General features: G+C 38.0%; 1 protein-coding gene across 1 annotated transcript; it reads right to left on the bottom strand.

Moving 5' to 3' along the window:
- Positions 1–3785: 3785 nt before the first annotated feature.
- LOC104432534 (putative lysine-specific demethylase JMJ16) lies at positions 3786–13080 on the bottom strand. Its single transcript, XM_010044988.3, is given in 14 exon segments — positions 3786–4609; positions 5178–5375; positions 5931–6034; positions 6124–6831; positions 6834–7417; positions 7419–7504; positions 7802–8170; positions 8820–8981; positions 9303–9527; positions 9652–10179; positions 10318–10395; positions 10721–10792; positions 10909–11229; positions 12871–13080. Coding segments are annotated over 14 exon segments (3852 nt in total). The 5' UTR covers positions 12955–13080; the 3' UTR covers positions 3786–4276.
- Between the last annotated feature and the right edge of the window lie 3632 nt (positions 13081–16712).

Genomic DNA, 16712 nt, shown 5'->3' on the forward strand with positions numbered 1-16712 from the left:
CCAATCGCATTACCCGAAGAACACATGCAATCTATTAAAAGTAAAGTTGTTATAAAATATCCACTTCTATACATGTTTATACATATATCCACTCCTATATATATACCAACAAGGATCGATTTTTGACTTAAAAAATTGATCTTTCGCTTTTGATTTGTTAAATAAATTTGAAGAAAGTTTCCTAGGTTTTTTGCTTCCCCACCAACCTGCACTAGTCGATGCTTAACGAGTGGTAATCAATTCAAATAAATTCCAAATTAGTAGCATGATGATTGAAAGTGCTTTCATTATATTTTACTATTTTAGCTCTTTTGGGTTCCATTCCTGTTTTTGTTTTTATTTTCGAAAGTGGATTTCCCCCCCTCTTTTTCGCCGGGAGGAAAGCGAAATCGGGGTACCAGAAGCATTCAAAGGAAACATTCCGTACAAAGATGCCCGCAAACTACGGTCAACACGCCTAGACTGCTGACACGTGCGCCTCGCCCTGTGGTCCCCACGGGGGGCGGCCCTCCCACGTGCCCGCTTGTACTGCGTGTCGGGAAGCTGCCGCCGACAGAAATGAAATTTTGGGTTGGCACGACCTGTGTAATCATTCCTTGTCATAAAGTTCAATTTGACCTCATAATTACATATTATATAGTTATAAAATACAGGATTTCGTCTATTAGGGTTTCGCGAACTCTTTGGATATATAGCATTTGCACAAATACAAACAATTTCAGGGGATACCAATCCATAAAATTTTTTAAATTACTTTATCAAATGATGTAATTAGTTATTAGAGAGCATTTATTTAAACAAGTCGGCATCATTTTTGATCACCCAACAAGAATTTGCTATTATTGTATAAACCATATTAAAAAAATAGAACTGAATAGTACTTAAATTTTGATTTAATGTGTAATGTTATAGTCAATCTTTTCATTTGTTCAATGTGGTATGTTGAATTTTGTCCTTCTACTATTTGAAAATGGCACAAATGAAATGATTGCATTGAAAACTTACTAATGGTTCAAAGATCAATTGAATAAATTAAAAATCCACGGACAACATTGCACATTTAGCCAAATTTTATGGATCATTTTATACAAATTAAAAGTAAAGCATCGACATTGCATATCGAATTAAAATTTAGGAATCATTTGTGTTGTTATCTATTAAATTTTATATCTCCATTAGCATATAAAAAAGAACAAAAAGCAGTAGCTACATCAATGTACCCTGTTTGGTAGTGTTTTCGTTTTCCTATTTTTTAGTTCTTTTGTTCTCTAAAATAGAAAAAGAAAAAAATATGTTTGACAACATCAATTAATTTTCCTATTCACCGAAACAGATGAGTGATTATGGGATATATTTGAAACAGAAACAAGAAGTATACAAAAACTTACTTCTTTATTCTTGGAAATAAAAAGATAAGTATGGTCATTTTAGAAAAATAAACTCAATGTAACCTAATGCTTACCCTTACACAATCGACACAAGGTCCAATCTCCTGATCCAATTGAAGTCCCCATCTTTTAGAATAAAAAAAAAAAATCATGAATTTAGGTAAAAAAAAATTAGAAACTAGATTTTGGGTAGTTTTACTAGATTTTAATGTTGACTCTAGTTTATAATTAGTTTGGCAAAAAAAATGTGAAAATATTTTGATGAAAGTTGGATTCAAAATTAAATAAGCTTTTAAGGTTTTTCTATATGGATTTTTGAATATTATTTTCTTTTAGAGACAATGTTAGGTCATGAAAGCTTGTCAACTCCAAGCAATGTTTGCTCTTCTTCTTATAACTAAGAAAGCTCAAAAAGTCTATGCACTTATTTACTATAATGCCCTAAGATTTACTATTAACCTCCTTGTGTTGTGAGTGATAAACCAATAGGACTCTCTCCTACAATTTTCAACCATCCATCTTTGACAAACTATTATGTTGGATTTTATTAGGTATTTTAGAATATCTTGATCAATTAAATCATTAAAAAGTCTAGTTTTATTCAAACACGAAATGTTGAGTTTATATTTTTTATAATTAAATGAAAAAAATTGGGAATAGAAATTTTTAGAGTTGTACCAAACGCATTTTTATTCTTTTCTACTCTAGGAATGGAAATTTTGTATAGTTATCAAATGCATTTTTATGCTTAGAAACTCATCCAATGAATGGATTTAAAAAAAAAAACTATTTCTATATAAAAATTGTTTTCGAGGACAAAAATGTGATGAAACACACCTAATGGACTTAGTGGGGTAGTCGAATATAATGCACTTGTTTGAGGGATAACTGTTCCTCTGGAATTTACCACATTACTTATAAATGAAGGATTAGTATGAAAAAGCACTTATACTTCTAGGGCTCGATTGCATATAAAAAGTTCATGAATTATATTATGTAAATAAAAAAAATTTAGGGATTTTCGATGGCTTTATCCCAAATTTTAATTTGGAGAAAGATGACTACGTTTCCTTCTGTTATTCTATTCGACCAATTTACTATAAGGAAAAACGATTAAGTATGCAGACCTCTGTGAATATCATTGATCTTGAGAAAAAAAAATTACTTGAAATCATTCTGATTTTAGCAAGTTAAACTAGTGGATTGACTTGTTAAATTAAAGCCAGTTAAATGATTGAGATAGATAAAAAGGTTCATAGCACAAAACAAATTATTGAAATATATCTAATTTTACTAATTTTTCCAATGTGATGCCATTTATTTTGATGATTGCTCGAAATTTTCCACATTTCTTCGTTTACCAACTTATATATTTATTTTAATCCCTCTTACATATATTTATTATTTCATAGCACAAAACAAATTATTGAAATATCTATATATATATATATATATATATTTTATCCCCTATACATATACATATTTGATGATATATTTTGAATTTTCTACATTTTCAAAACTAATTGACTTGGATATGGTAATAGATCAAAAGAAACTTGGACATGAAAATAATTTTTTCAACGTGAAGCCATTTATTTGGATGATTGCTCGAAATTTTTCACATTTCTTAATAAACCAACTTAGAAGATCGGTCTTAGTATATCTATATCTAATATTGAAAAAGAGAGATTAGCAATGGAAGAAACTTAATGAAGTGAAGAATGAATACATACATACATACATATATTACATATGATAAATCATCAAGAGGGTGATGACTATGTAATTATGTATATTTCTCAATAAATTAATATGTTCGTTTTACGAAAAATAAATGATTTGAAAATATTTTTTTTTAAATTAATTATTTATATCGCCGAAAATAATTAATCAATAGAAAACAATTTCATCGTTGACATTTATATTTGGTTATACTATACGATGAAAATTCATTAATCTTTATTAATGATAAAATTTATATTTTCAGAATTTTTTTATATTATTCGTTTTCTGGACCACGTCCAGTAAATAACCAAAATAGGACTTGCAGACAAATAACCAATATAGACAAATTTAAACCATCCATCGCCTCCTCTGTTTTCTTATGTTTGCTCAGGCCTCGTGCTCGGACGGCAAGCAAAGATGATCAAGACTCCTACTTGCCTTAATAGTGCCATTCACTTAGTCATCAGCATCCAGTAGAATCAAAACTGTGTACCATCTGATCATGCAATACAGTAGTTAGCATTTTTTAATAGTCAAAATATTTGCTGTGATGTCCAACCTCCCCGGACGATGCATTTCCGGAAGAGTGTTACTAGTAGTTTCAATTCACAGCGGATAGCTATGGTAGTTTTGGACTTCCACTTCAGAGAAGTGTACCTGAAAAACACGGCACAACAACTGAACATAGCGTACTATTGGACCTGCCAAAGTCGAAATGCAGAATGAATCATCTATTCCAGAGGGGAAAAAAAAATCGGCTATCAACATCTTGCGATTCAGGGAAGGTTAAGAATACAGCGACCTGAGCGAACTACTCTAAAAGTTCGCGGCACCGATGTATATGAAACTGGAAGAAGGAACAAAGAACACTGGAGCTTATTCTACTCCGATGTTAAAGAGGGTGCTGATCGAGATCAGAACAGGCAGTGTCTACTGGAATAAGCTTTCTGATTCTTCCAGAAACCAAAAATAAACCAATGAAGGGAACCCAAAACCCGATCTTCTTTGTCCACTTAATATGCTCCTTCTCCCTTTCAAAGGATAATGAAGCTCGGACAGGATGTCACCTATGTTGCAGCCGAACGAGGTGCTGTATTTACAGTGTCAAAAAACCAGCAATACCAACTCGGGTCTCCAGTCCCCACAGATCGGAAAGGAATGGATCAGCTGGGCCGTTTAAGAATCTCACCACCAAGGAGTGTAGTTAACAAGTCTTGATTAAGAATTGACCTATTCTGGTTTAGTATGGTGTATAGAGAGCGTAACTCTTGCAGATCGGCTTTCCTGAAAAGGCCTTTGAGTGCTGTCTCAACCTCGACAGGCTTGACATAGTTTCCAGTGGCATCTGGACTGCTTGCTTCCCTGTTTGTCCTGTTAACATTTTCTCCAGTATCTATCAATGAAGAATGCTGTGGAACCTGAACTTGAGGCCGAGAATAGGGTCGGGAAGCCCAATAATCAATGCAGATTCTATTTTGATCCAGAGCCTCAATAGCCTGCGAGGAAATGATGATGTTACGAATTTTAAGTGCTCCAAAGGAATTCAGATCACACCAATCAAGATAGTCTAGGAACCAAAAAGTTGACGAACTTAAAGTATCTCCATGTTCATGCTCGGATGGCTCCATATGACAGTAGGGAAGTCCTGTTCTGACTTCTGTATACTTGTCCAATGACGGATGACAACGATGACAACAAAAAGAAATAAAACATCAACTTAACCTCTAGCCTTTGCACACAAGATAAGGTCTACGCCACTCTGTTCACTATATTCAAGTTTTTTTTCTACCAGAAACATGAAAGAACCAGGTTCTCTTCTTCATATACCGTAATTGCTCAAAAACCTTGACTTCTTTTCATTATTCAGTTTTGCTATTTCAAAAATACCCTGAGCTTGATGCACGTGATAACTCACAATTGTTCTCTCCAAAATTCTGCCAAAATCATGTAGAAAATAGCTCTTAATCCTCTAGATGCAATCCTCTTCAACATATATAAGCACCAAAAACCCAATGATAGTCCACATTTTACTTCAAGGAAAGTGCAATTCCTAAAACCTAGTACCTGCACAATAGCTGGTGAAGAGAAACCGAACATTTCAAAGCCATCGAGACTGCCAGGAGGCTGCAGAGGAGGAAGGTTCATCTTTCCCATTTTGTGTTGCTTCGTGATCTCCTGATTTAATCGGTCTCTAACCATGTCCCAGCACTTAGTAGGTGTAACATGAACAAAAACCTCACTTGTGCAATGTTCCAAGGAAACCTGAAAAAGGAAATGGAGAATTTGTGTTACAAAAAGGAACAAATTGTTACTTCAAAATCAATATGGACATCCACCATAGCTTTCTAATCCAACATCTATGAACCTATAAATTCACAAAAAACTATTCAAACAGCTGGACATAATCAAATATGATCTCCACTGTTACCATTCACATGTAAACATATCTACCCTCCTTGCCTTTTGGCTGATAAAAAAAGTTTAACATATCTTGCTCCTGGAGCACTTGGAAGCAAAAGCTACAATAGAAATCTGATAATTCACCTTTTTATCAAAACATAAACTATAAAAGAGACTTTTAAGAACCTTTGGAAAAGCAACAAAGCAGTCAAGAATGGGGGAAAGAACAATAGAATCCTCAATCATAAGCCAAATAAACAAGTTAAAAGTACAAAAGCCTATTAGCTTTTCCTATCTAACTAATCATTAAAGCTGAGAGTAGAATCATAAAATATCTAGGATAGTTGTGAAGGATTACTTAACAATAGCAACATAGCAATGAGAATATTTTATTTCACTAAGTAATACTGCACTTACCATAAACAGGGGTCCAACTCCTCCACCATCCAGGATTTCAGAGATATAGAAACCCATACTTGCAGGCTCTAAAACGTTGATGTACCTAACCTTGCTTCTAAATCCTGAATAATGAGAAGAAAGAGCAACTTCATTAGATGATAGAATAGCTAGTGATAGTATTTATTCTGTCAATGGTCCACATGTACCATACCTTTAGGAAAAATTGTTTGGCTATTACTCCATGACTTTCCGGGAAGCACGACTCCAAAATCCAGAGGCGCAACATTGCAGTTGATCCTCCTCACTACCTTTGCAATTCGGGGGCCCTTCTGGCGGAAGAATTTATCCAGATTGCTTTGAGTAAAAGATGAAATTCCTGCAGAATCAGCTGAGTTATCCACCACATTACAGGCGACATTGCTTCCGCCTTTTTCTTGCTTTTCATCAGCAGCGTGTTTTTCACTACTACATAAAGGAGAATGCTGAAGGTAGCCCTCTGTAGTTGCTGCTCTAGAATTCTTGCTATTGTCATCACCAACTTCTTTTGTAAATAAAGAATCTTCAGCACGTCTAGATTCTAAACTCAAAGAACCCATGCAAGGAGCAGATTGAGAACTGGGTTTTTGATTTCCATCTTTCCCATTCAGTTCATCACTAATGGCTGCTGATGCGCAAGCATGCCGCTGCCCTTCAGGTGACAAATTTCTTTCCCCCTGGCTGCTAGATGGTGCACTGGTCATGGAGGTAGTTAAGGTCACTTCTTTCTGCACAGCGCAAGCACTTGCCTTCTTGTCAGAATGAACCTGCCTCTCCAAAGAATATGCCATCCCTTCAGAGGATCCTTCTTTCAATAGAAGTGAAACTGACTTTTCTGGCTCCTCACCTTCATCATCACTCAAAAGAATAATATTATCTTGTCCTAAAACTGAAGGTTTCTCAGCTCCAGATTCATCTGCAGCAATCTTCCCATTGCATGAGCCATTTCCTGAGACGACTGACAATCTTGGTGATTTGTTGCAGGAGAAGAATTGCTTGATTCTTCTTTTCCAAACTGGTGGCCAGGATGCACTTTCTGTACATCAAGTGCATCATGAGAAGTTTGTGATGTTTTCACGCTTCTCTGAGACAGATTTTTCACAAGAAGATCTTTCATGTAGGTAATTGATATTTGTGCATTTCCTTCTTTCATAACAGTTCCTTTACCGGAACTTGATAAATTACCATTGACCACCGGTGCTTGCAGGTGCTCCTTCGAAACATAAGAACTCAGAGCCAACCCAAGATCTAGCCTCGCCCATCTGTATATAGCACTTAATTTTCCTTCCAATGCCTCAACAAGGATATTTAGTTCATTTATGTCGTAACGAAATAAGGAAAATCTGGAACCCCAAGCACATGAGCACAGGTGCTCTGCATGATTCAAACAGGTATATTTATCAGGAGAGCAACGACAACCTGCTGCGGAAAGATGCAGATCAAAGAAACATTTGGTGCATTCTCTCTGTAGTGGCATCAAAAGTGTTCTCCATCTTCACTGCCCGCGAAATTTTACCGATAGGTTCCCTCCGCACTTGCTCCATCTCGACACGTGTCTGACCAAGAGTGTACAAAGTCAAAAAGGAGTTAATGCACAAACAAGCCTGCATGTTCCCATTACCACCAGAAGTACCTTGAAAGTTCAATTTCACTATTTAGCAAGCTTAAATGTGATTCAAATTCACAACAATTCTTTCTTTCTCATATGCTATTTATGAACCCAAATCACCTACTCCAGGCAAAGATGACAAACTGCCATAGTTTGCTATTTCGAAGAAGAAAGTTTTACGACCTGTCTTGCAGTACATAAGAAGATAATGAACATGAATAGCAAAGGCAGAACTTAGAATCACCTTGAATGCTTTTGCTAATATGCCATCCCTTCCGCAGGCATCTTTCCATCTTAAATTATCAGGAGTGTTCTTCTTCAGTAGATTAAGTTCCCAATGTGCTCTAACTGCTTCTCTAGCCGCACCAAGCAATAGCTTATCATGAGAAACAGAAGTCTTTCTTCCTTGCTCACGATACAGCTCCACAGCAATTTGCCCATGGGGCAACCAGTCAACAGGAGCTACATTTACTGCTTCTGCACAATTAAAGCCACTATTGAACCCTGAATGATATGCCCGAGGAAAGGTCAGAACAAACTCTCCAGCATTTTGGATGCAACGATAAACAGGTACTCCCTCAGACTTAAGTATCGAGGGGGACAGCTGCGTAACCTGCATTACGAGAAGAAAACAATGAAACATTGTAAAAGAGAGAAACCTTTCCCACAGACATGCAGGGCATTTAAAATGGTTCTCAGCCAAAAGTAAAAGGGTTGCTCTTAAAAGGCGTATTGCTTTGTCCCACATCTAACAAGGAACTTCATTCTCCAACAAAGCAAGTTGCAACATGCCAAAGTTCTATTAAATAAGATGTGAATCTGGGGTAAAAAGCAGATATCTAGCAATCTGCAGTAAGTTTTTACCAGTAGCAAGTAATTGCGCAACATTAAAACTAGCTACAAAAATTAAGTTCTTTGAAGTAATGGCCATCTATTAGATAGAAAGACGAGTTCTGATATCAAAATAAGGCCCTATTCAGGCTTCACAAATATTAAAACTAAAGCACTAACTTTCTGGACTCAGAAGATGCAAAAACTCCTTTGTACACATGTTAAAGCATTCTTCACACCTTATATCACAATTTTTCCCTACAAACAGCTTGGACATTACATTCATTGCAGCTGCCATCAACATAGCCTACCGATTATGCACAGGATAAGATTTGCCGCAGAATCAGCAAGCAAAAACAATAGTCAGATACGTAATTCATCAGCTACAGTCAATACATATCCAAACAGCCACAGTGAAAAATCAATCTCACCAACTTATGCAGTAAATCAGGTTGTTCTTCAAAGAGATCTGGCAGATGCTTTCTCATAGCCTCCTCCAGCTTAACAGCATGTGTCGCAGGAACTCCATACCACATCTTTGGAGCACCCCAATGCATGTAATTTAACGAGTACAAGTGATGATCCTCGACATGCTGTTCTCAGAACATGAAACAGCAACATGAATGGATCAGCAACCACAATGTCAAAAAGCACATGAAAGTCACAGTTCTGCAACAACTGGGAACAGAACAGTAATTAAATATTTCTTAGCTGAAACTACACGACAGGATTCTGGAGACTTGTAAGTCATTGAGACAGATTCATTCAAAGATACAGCATGCCTAAAGAGCATGTTCTCATTTATATTACAAAATCAATGAGAAAATGCAAGACACGCATGACATTGTGCTTCCACACGGTAACTGGAGCTGCATTTTGCTCATCAAAGTAAATAAAGGAACATATATACCTACCCAACAAAAGGAGGAAAAGCACATCCCAATGTACAGCCAAGGCACCAGAACACCAGATATGTCACTGCTTTCATAGGAAAGAACGGACCCAGGAAGCCTAGGAAAGTTGTTGAGGTTCCACCCAGAATTTACATATTTTTCTTCAGAAACAGGATAAGGCTGACTTGATGCTTTGGGAAACCCACTGCCAAAAGGCCCTGTTTCCAAATCAGCACCATAGAGCACCTGCAATATCGCAAACGTCATTTCAACAGCACAGAAACCAAATGCGGAAGAGGCAATAAGGTGTAATAAAATGAACATAGTCAAGACTCAGAATTATTTGACAAGTTCTAAGAATGTATCGTACCTCAATTTCCTCGGTAGGATTCTCTACCATTCGCCAGTACTCCCCCTCAATATTATCAAGTGATGGCTCAAAATGACCCTGAAATGGAGGCTGGCTATTTTCTAGCATATTCATGTTTCTATTGCCGGTAAAGTACTGGGTTTTGAATTCTTCAGCATATTTCTGAAATGTGTCCAGAGTGAACTCGGGACCAGGTTCAAACCCGAACCAATCCCCTTGAGAAGATGAAGAATCACCATGACACAAGTTAATCCCATTTCCATTACCACAATCTACACCATTCTTCGTGCATTTTCTCCTTTTTTTTCTCATTTGGCTTTGAATAATGGATATCTTTCGCATTGAATGTCGATTTTGAAGTTTGTCAACCCTCTGGACTCGAGTAGCAAACTTTGATTCCTCCCATATGCTTTTTTCCTTCAGTGGACAGGGTGGTTTCCAGGATGGTGGAGGGACAATGCGACAAATTCCATATTGCTCTGCTCTCGGGCGTATGGTTGCTATATACTTCAAAGTATCTCCAAATTCCTGAAAGCAGAAGGTTAGCTTTTAGTATGCTGATAGAAAGATCTCATTTATAAAAATATAAATGTATTATTTGGAAAGCATCCATTACTAAAATGAATACTAAAAGAGCTAGTAAGAGAAAAAGCAAAAGGAAGAAACCTCCTCGGTAGGGTAGAAGACCGGAGCATCCTCAAGGTTAGGCCGTCTAGAATCCTCTGGGTGCCATTTTGCACACACCTGTTAAAATACAACACCTGTGAGCCCTCTTCCATGACAAAAATAACTATAAATGTATTCGACAATGCATGCTGCATAGAATCTATTTCATGGTAGTGCATCATCTATCACTTTGCCTGTGATCAGTAAAATGAATCCATCTTTACACGGCTGCAAAGATGGGGAAGTCAACAACAATATTGTCAAAATCGTTAAATGTAGAGGTGGTTAGTGCCTACCAGTCGATCTTTTTTCATAAAAAGCATAATAAACATACAAGATCCCAAGCTGCTCATGGAGAAAACACAAAGGTAAACGGAAGGGATAATTGATGATGAAACCAAACCTTCTGACAATTTCTACATTTTGGGCATCCACGAATGACGCCCTTAGGAAGAGAGGGCCTTGCAGAAAAACTCTGCAACAATGGACAAATGTAACTACTTGCATTAGAAATAGCACGTTAATAAAGAGCACATGGAGACTCCCAAAAAAAAAAACCTTTGAGAAAATTCAAGAGGCAAAAAGATCAACCTTCTCACAATCCGACTCATCGTCGGAACTGTTAGAGCGTTGGTTATACTTGCTCCAAGATCTGCGCCTAAGCGACCGCGTAACTTTTTTGACATCATCACTATCAACTTCAGTTTTTAGTTTCACTGACTGCAACTCAGAAGCACTTGCTGATGCTGAGCAACTGATTAAGCTCTCACCGTCTTGTTTACAATCCTCGTTCTTATTATCTTGAACCCCCATTAGAGTAAACGAAGAAAATGCCTCAAAACCTGGTGGAATTGATGGAAACTCATCGTTCTCTTCTTTAACGCAAACTCTCATGAGTGTCCCCATCATTTTCTGAACAGATGAAGTTGGAGGAGTCGTCAAAACACTTTATATAGACAGAGTGGATAGCACACGTACCATTAAAAATTAGCTCATGCAAGTAATAAGGATTTGATCTGTGGTACATTTCAATTCTGATAAGAAAAAAACCAAGACAGTGATGCCTGAACAATCCAGCTGAACTAACATATAGGGGGACCTGGATAATATGCAAAAAGAATAATAACAACGGTATTCAAATTTCTAAAAGGCAATAGATTGGAAACTAAACAGTACGCTGAACTTACTAATATCTGAGCTATATGTGACAGGAGGTGAACAGAAAATATGGCATACAGATAAAGAGGCTCTCCATCTTTAAGCATGACCCAGGTCATTGACACACAGCAAATCAATATGAAAGAAATCAACAGTAACTACGACAACTGACAGGGACGGTCTCTGCAGATATAAGGAAACTAATGTTTTATCTGGGAAACATAAACAGCTTCACAACCATGCAAATATTGTTCAATCATCAAACGAGCCGACATTGATTCTTTCTAAATCCAGTAGCTTAAAAAGTGCCCAATGCATAAGTTTTCCCTTCAAAGTCCCCTGTCAACAAAGTTTTACCAATAGCTATCTCACATCAAACCTTAGTCACAACAACCTACATTAAGTTAAGTAGCTATTATTTTCTTTTACAAAGAAGTTATTAATTAGAACGTATGTGCTCACATGGTAAATCCAAAGGCTGCCATTATGGCATGCAATCTTTATTCAGTGCTAGAAGTCAACACTAATGCTAAGCACACTCGAAATTCTGGAACTATTTCTGCTCATAGATAGGACAAGCTTCACAAGATGCTGTAACGTGTCTCATTCATGAGCTCTTAGGACTTAATCAAGCTTAACTGGCATTAATCTTCAGGCAGGAGTTATCTGCCAAGTCTATCCACATCCATATCACCTTATAACTCTAACTCCATTCAAGTCTTAGCAATCACTTTGAATGCTGTTATCTTGCTTCTGACGAGGAACTAAAAAGCACTGATGCTCTCTTGAGCATCACACATTTAGTCAAAACAACACACTCGAAAGAAATCGCTATTTTCCTCTAAAACACCAAGAGAGATAACGAAGCAACGGCGATGATTTATATCTAACAAAGCAATGGCGATGATTTATATCTTCCTAGAGCAGCCTATGACATGGATGAAGGTACTAGCAAAGGAAGCGAATGCATCAAAACGCTAGCACGTTCGCAACAGTAGCATAAAATAATCTGAACACCCTCGATTGTCAATTTCCCATAGAGATCCTAAAGCAGCATTTATGATCTGCAAGCAGGGGCCATGAACAATTCCATAGATAAGATAGCTAATTTTTTTACCCAAAATACCCTCAATGCATTGGACAACAAACATGCACTGCAGCAACTTCCAAATTTAGACAAGCCATGAGACCCAATCCCAGCCCCACTCGATACCACATCAGATCAGCGCAAAGAACATGAGCAGCATTTGACAACATATTGTCCCCAGTAAACCCCCAAAAAAAAAGAAAAAAAAGAAGATAAATCACAGTTCCGTCCAAGGTCAAATCTCGGCAAAAATCAATGAAATTAGATTTTATTTCTAAAAATAACCCGCGGACCGAGGTTCATCTTACGTTGTCATGATCCAGGGTCTCTGATTTTTGGAGGTTGAGTTGGCAGAAGGATGAAGCAGCAGCCACCAAAAACCTAGATTCCATCACACCACAAAACCCAACATTTTCCCAATCAAAAAGTAATTACTAAAAAATCCCAAATACAGCAACAACCCAAGTCACACGCAAGAAAACCCAACAAGTTCCCAAGATCAAAATTAAGCAGATCTAAACCCTAACCCTAACCTATCAAAGGCGTGGTCAGATCGATGTTCCTCTCCGCTGCCGCTGTCAATACGTGCGTGTATATATATATGTATATATATTAAAGATTAGGTCAAATCCCTGAGCAAATCCCAGATGACAACGGAGAGACAAAAGAGGGATTTTGATCTTGACCCTGAATTCTGATCCGGGGCGTGAAGCAAACCCTAGACCCAGAAATTGGGAGCAGGGGAAGAAATCAAAGAACTGCAGAGATCACAGGAACCCCCCCACCACCACAACAACAACAAAGAAATATTCGCCCCGGCTCGGGCTGGTTGACGCTGATGATGCACCCTTTGGAGATAAGGGCAAATCGGGGAACCCGGGATTTGCTGGTCGCTCGTGATTCAAGACAATGCCCGTAGGATTGAAATTCAGACGTACGATGACAAAGAGAAAAGAAAGGTAGGAAAAATTCGTTGATGATGGACGTGTTCCTTTTTTTTTTTTTTTTTTTTTGGTGGGGAGGGGGCCTTGGCGTGCAGGAGCGTGACGACTGACGTGCCTAAGTAAGTAAGAGTTCCTAAGCGAGATTTAATTATTGCCCTTTTTTTTTTTTTTTTTGGGTGCTCTTTATCAATTCACGATAGGGAGGAAGAGAAGAGCCGAAGGGAAAAGCCGTGGGAGGAAACCCCGCAAAGGAGGAGGTGTAAATTTAATATGGGGAACGCGTGGGGGTTGGTTTCGAGAAAAAATGGGGGAGATGGTGGGGGTGGTTCGGTAAATTCGCGGGGGTGGAGAACTGTGGGCTCGGTTGGTTTTCGGCCGGTTCTGGAAGCGTCGGCGAATTCCGGGGGCGCGCGCCGAATGAAGGGGGCGGTTGTTAAAGAGCAAGACGACTTCGCTTTTCGCGTGTTCGGACGGCTTTGTGCAGGGAAAGATGAACAGGCTTGGCAGCACGCACCGGTCTGGGCTTTTTGACCGTCGGTTGGTTGGAGGAAGGGTTGATGATTCGTCGGATCGAGTGAGAATGGATTCCTCCCCTCCCGGGGACTGGATATTAAGTTCGAGTCAGTGCGCGTCGTGGTACTCTCTGTCTAACGTAGAAAATGCGAGTGATGTTGCGATGAGTTAGGGCCGGGAGGGTCGGTCCGCCCCGATATGGATCGCAAAGATGCTCCCTGCGAATACTGTGCTGTTGCCTTTTGCAACGATTTGGTCGTCCATGTTTAGCCGTCCGCATCGTTCACGTTAAGAGATGGTCACAGGCGTGATGCCTGAGGATGTGGTTGGGAGAGCTTTGACTTTATGGCTTTGCATCTAGATAAGGAATTCTATTGATCTTCACCTAACGCACATATTGTACTGTAAGTAGAATACTCCTTAGGGTTAATATTACCCCAAATCAATATTTTGACAACCAAATACCTTAAACTAGTACACCAACAACAAATTTACCATTCATTATATTTCGTTAAATTTTACAATCAAATTACTGAATTAAATTACACGTGAGAATTGATGGGTGTATTAATTTAGGGTTTTACCTACATTTGTCATATGTATGCCAGTTTATGGTTTTTCTTGATATTAATCTAATTTAAAAGAAAATATGGAATAGTAAATTATCACAAATGTACTAGTTTTGATTTTTTTAAGTTAAAAAATTAATTTTGAGTAAATTTGAACATAAATATACTAGTTTGGAATTTTTGATAGTCAAAAAGTTAATTTGAGATAAATTTATTATATGTATATTAATTTATGATTTTTCGTTATATTTTCCTATCCGTTATAAAGCAACTTGTAAAAAATGTAAATAGCAAGAGCTCTGCGGGATTATTAATCGAAATAAGGTCGCGTGGAAGGACTTTGCTCACTCGTTGACACTTCATCATTCTCACAACCAATCTGCTTAATTCCAAATCGCCCTTCATTGGAAAAGCAGCGTCGAGAAAAAGGCTTTCGGGGTCCCCCCACCCTCGACGAAGCTTCTTCCTTCCTAGCCACGATTGGCCGCAACTTAACTTTGCCTTTACCTCTAGTACGGATCCGGTGCCCAAAAAAAAAAAAGAAAAGTGAAGGGTAAAATGGGAATTCTAATGTATTAGTTAATGCAAGATGGGAAAGGAAATTTTCACTAAACAATTAATATTCTGAAAATGCTAATTCTCAAAGCTACTTGATCCTCCCTAAGGGCGTTTGGTTGCTTTTGGGGAACGATTTGCCAAAATGCAAATACCTTTGGGTGAATAGGGTTTTTCGAAATGCAAATATTGTTTGGTAAAATTTGTATTGAGATGCAACTTTGGCCAAAATACCGTTTGGTAAAATTTGCATTTGTAAAAGATTTTTATTAAATTAAAAAAACAAAAAATCATTTGTCTTATTTTTTTTTGAAGTCAGGCCACCGGATCTGGACAGGATGGCGGATCGCGCTGGGTCGCGCGACCTCGGGCGGACTGTCGCCCTGGGGTCGCACGACCCGCGCCGTCGCCGGGTCGAGCGACCCGGGCGACGGCCGGGTCGCGCATTAGCGACGGCGCCTGGTTCGCGCGACCCGGGCGTCGCCCGAGGTCCGGCGACGGTCGCCGGGTCGGGGACCCTTGGCGGCGGTCGCCGCGCATTGCCGCGCGCGCGACCCCTTGGCGGCGGTCGTCGGCCTCCGATCGGTTTCTCTCCGGTGAAGATGAACAGTAAAAGTTGCATTATGAAAATGCAACTTCCCAATGGACCTCTCCCCCTCCATTCCCCTAAAGCCCCTTCAAGCCCATTGGAGATGCAATTGCATCTCCCCAAAGTCCCAAAATATTTAACCAAACACCACCCGCTTTTGCCCAAACCCTTTAGAGGCCAAAAGCCTTCTAAATGCCGAACCAAACGGGCCTAAGTGCATGCCTATCCCACAATGTGTACTAGGGTTAAAGGTACGTTATGCACATAGAAATGACGAGTCATGCAAGGAAAGAAAAGTGGATGATCATTTATGAAGGGAGGTGGTAATAAAAGGACTAATGCCGTGATAAACTTCAAATTGATATATATATATATATATATGATAAATTGATTCAAAATTAATTTTTTAACCACCAAAAACTCCAAATTAGTCTACTCGTTATAAATTTATTATAAATTAATTTTTTGACCATTAAAAATTTCAAGTAGTTATAGTTTGTGACAATTTACTATCTCATAATTTCTACTAAATTGGATTAGTATCACAAGACAAAACAGAGGGTAAAACCCTAAATTAATACGCTCATTAATTATTGCGTATCATTCAATTCACTAATTTGATATAAACTAACGAGGATAAATTTGTCACATATATACCGATTTAGAATTTTTTATGATATTAATCCTTATAAGAAATTCGTTATATTTCTATTATATAAAAGAAGGGCAACTTAGAAAATCTACAAATATTTGCTTCATAATATGGATGGAATATTCATCAAAATAATAAATGTCCTTGTAGTCCTCATTCCATCGTAATGACGAGGCCATTGGCTATCACTTATGTAAATGCTTCTTCTATTTTTAAAAATAAAATAAGATATATACGTGAAGACACCATTTAAATTCCATTCGTGGATAATAAAATTATTTTTCGTTTATTCATTTTCATAAGTGATTCAAGTAATTACTTTTTAAAA

Source organism: Eucalyptus grandis, chromosome 2, assembly GCF_016545825.1.
Source record: "Eucalyptus grandis isolate ANBG69807.140 chromosome 2, ASM1654582v1, whole genome shotgun sequence".
Taxonomy (NCBI): Eukaryota; Viridiplantae; Streptophyta; class Magnoliopsida; order Myrtales; family Myrtaceae; genus Eucalyptus; species Eucalyptus grandis.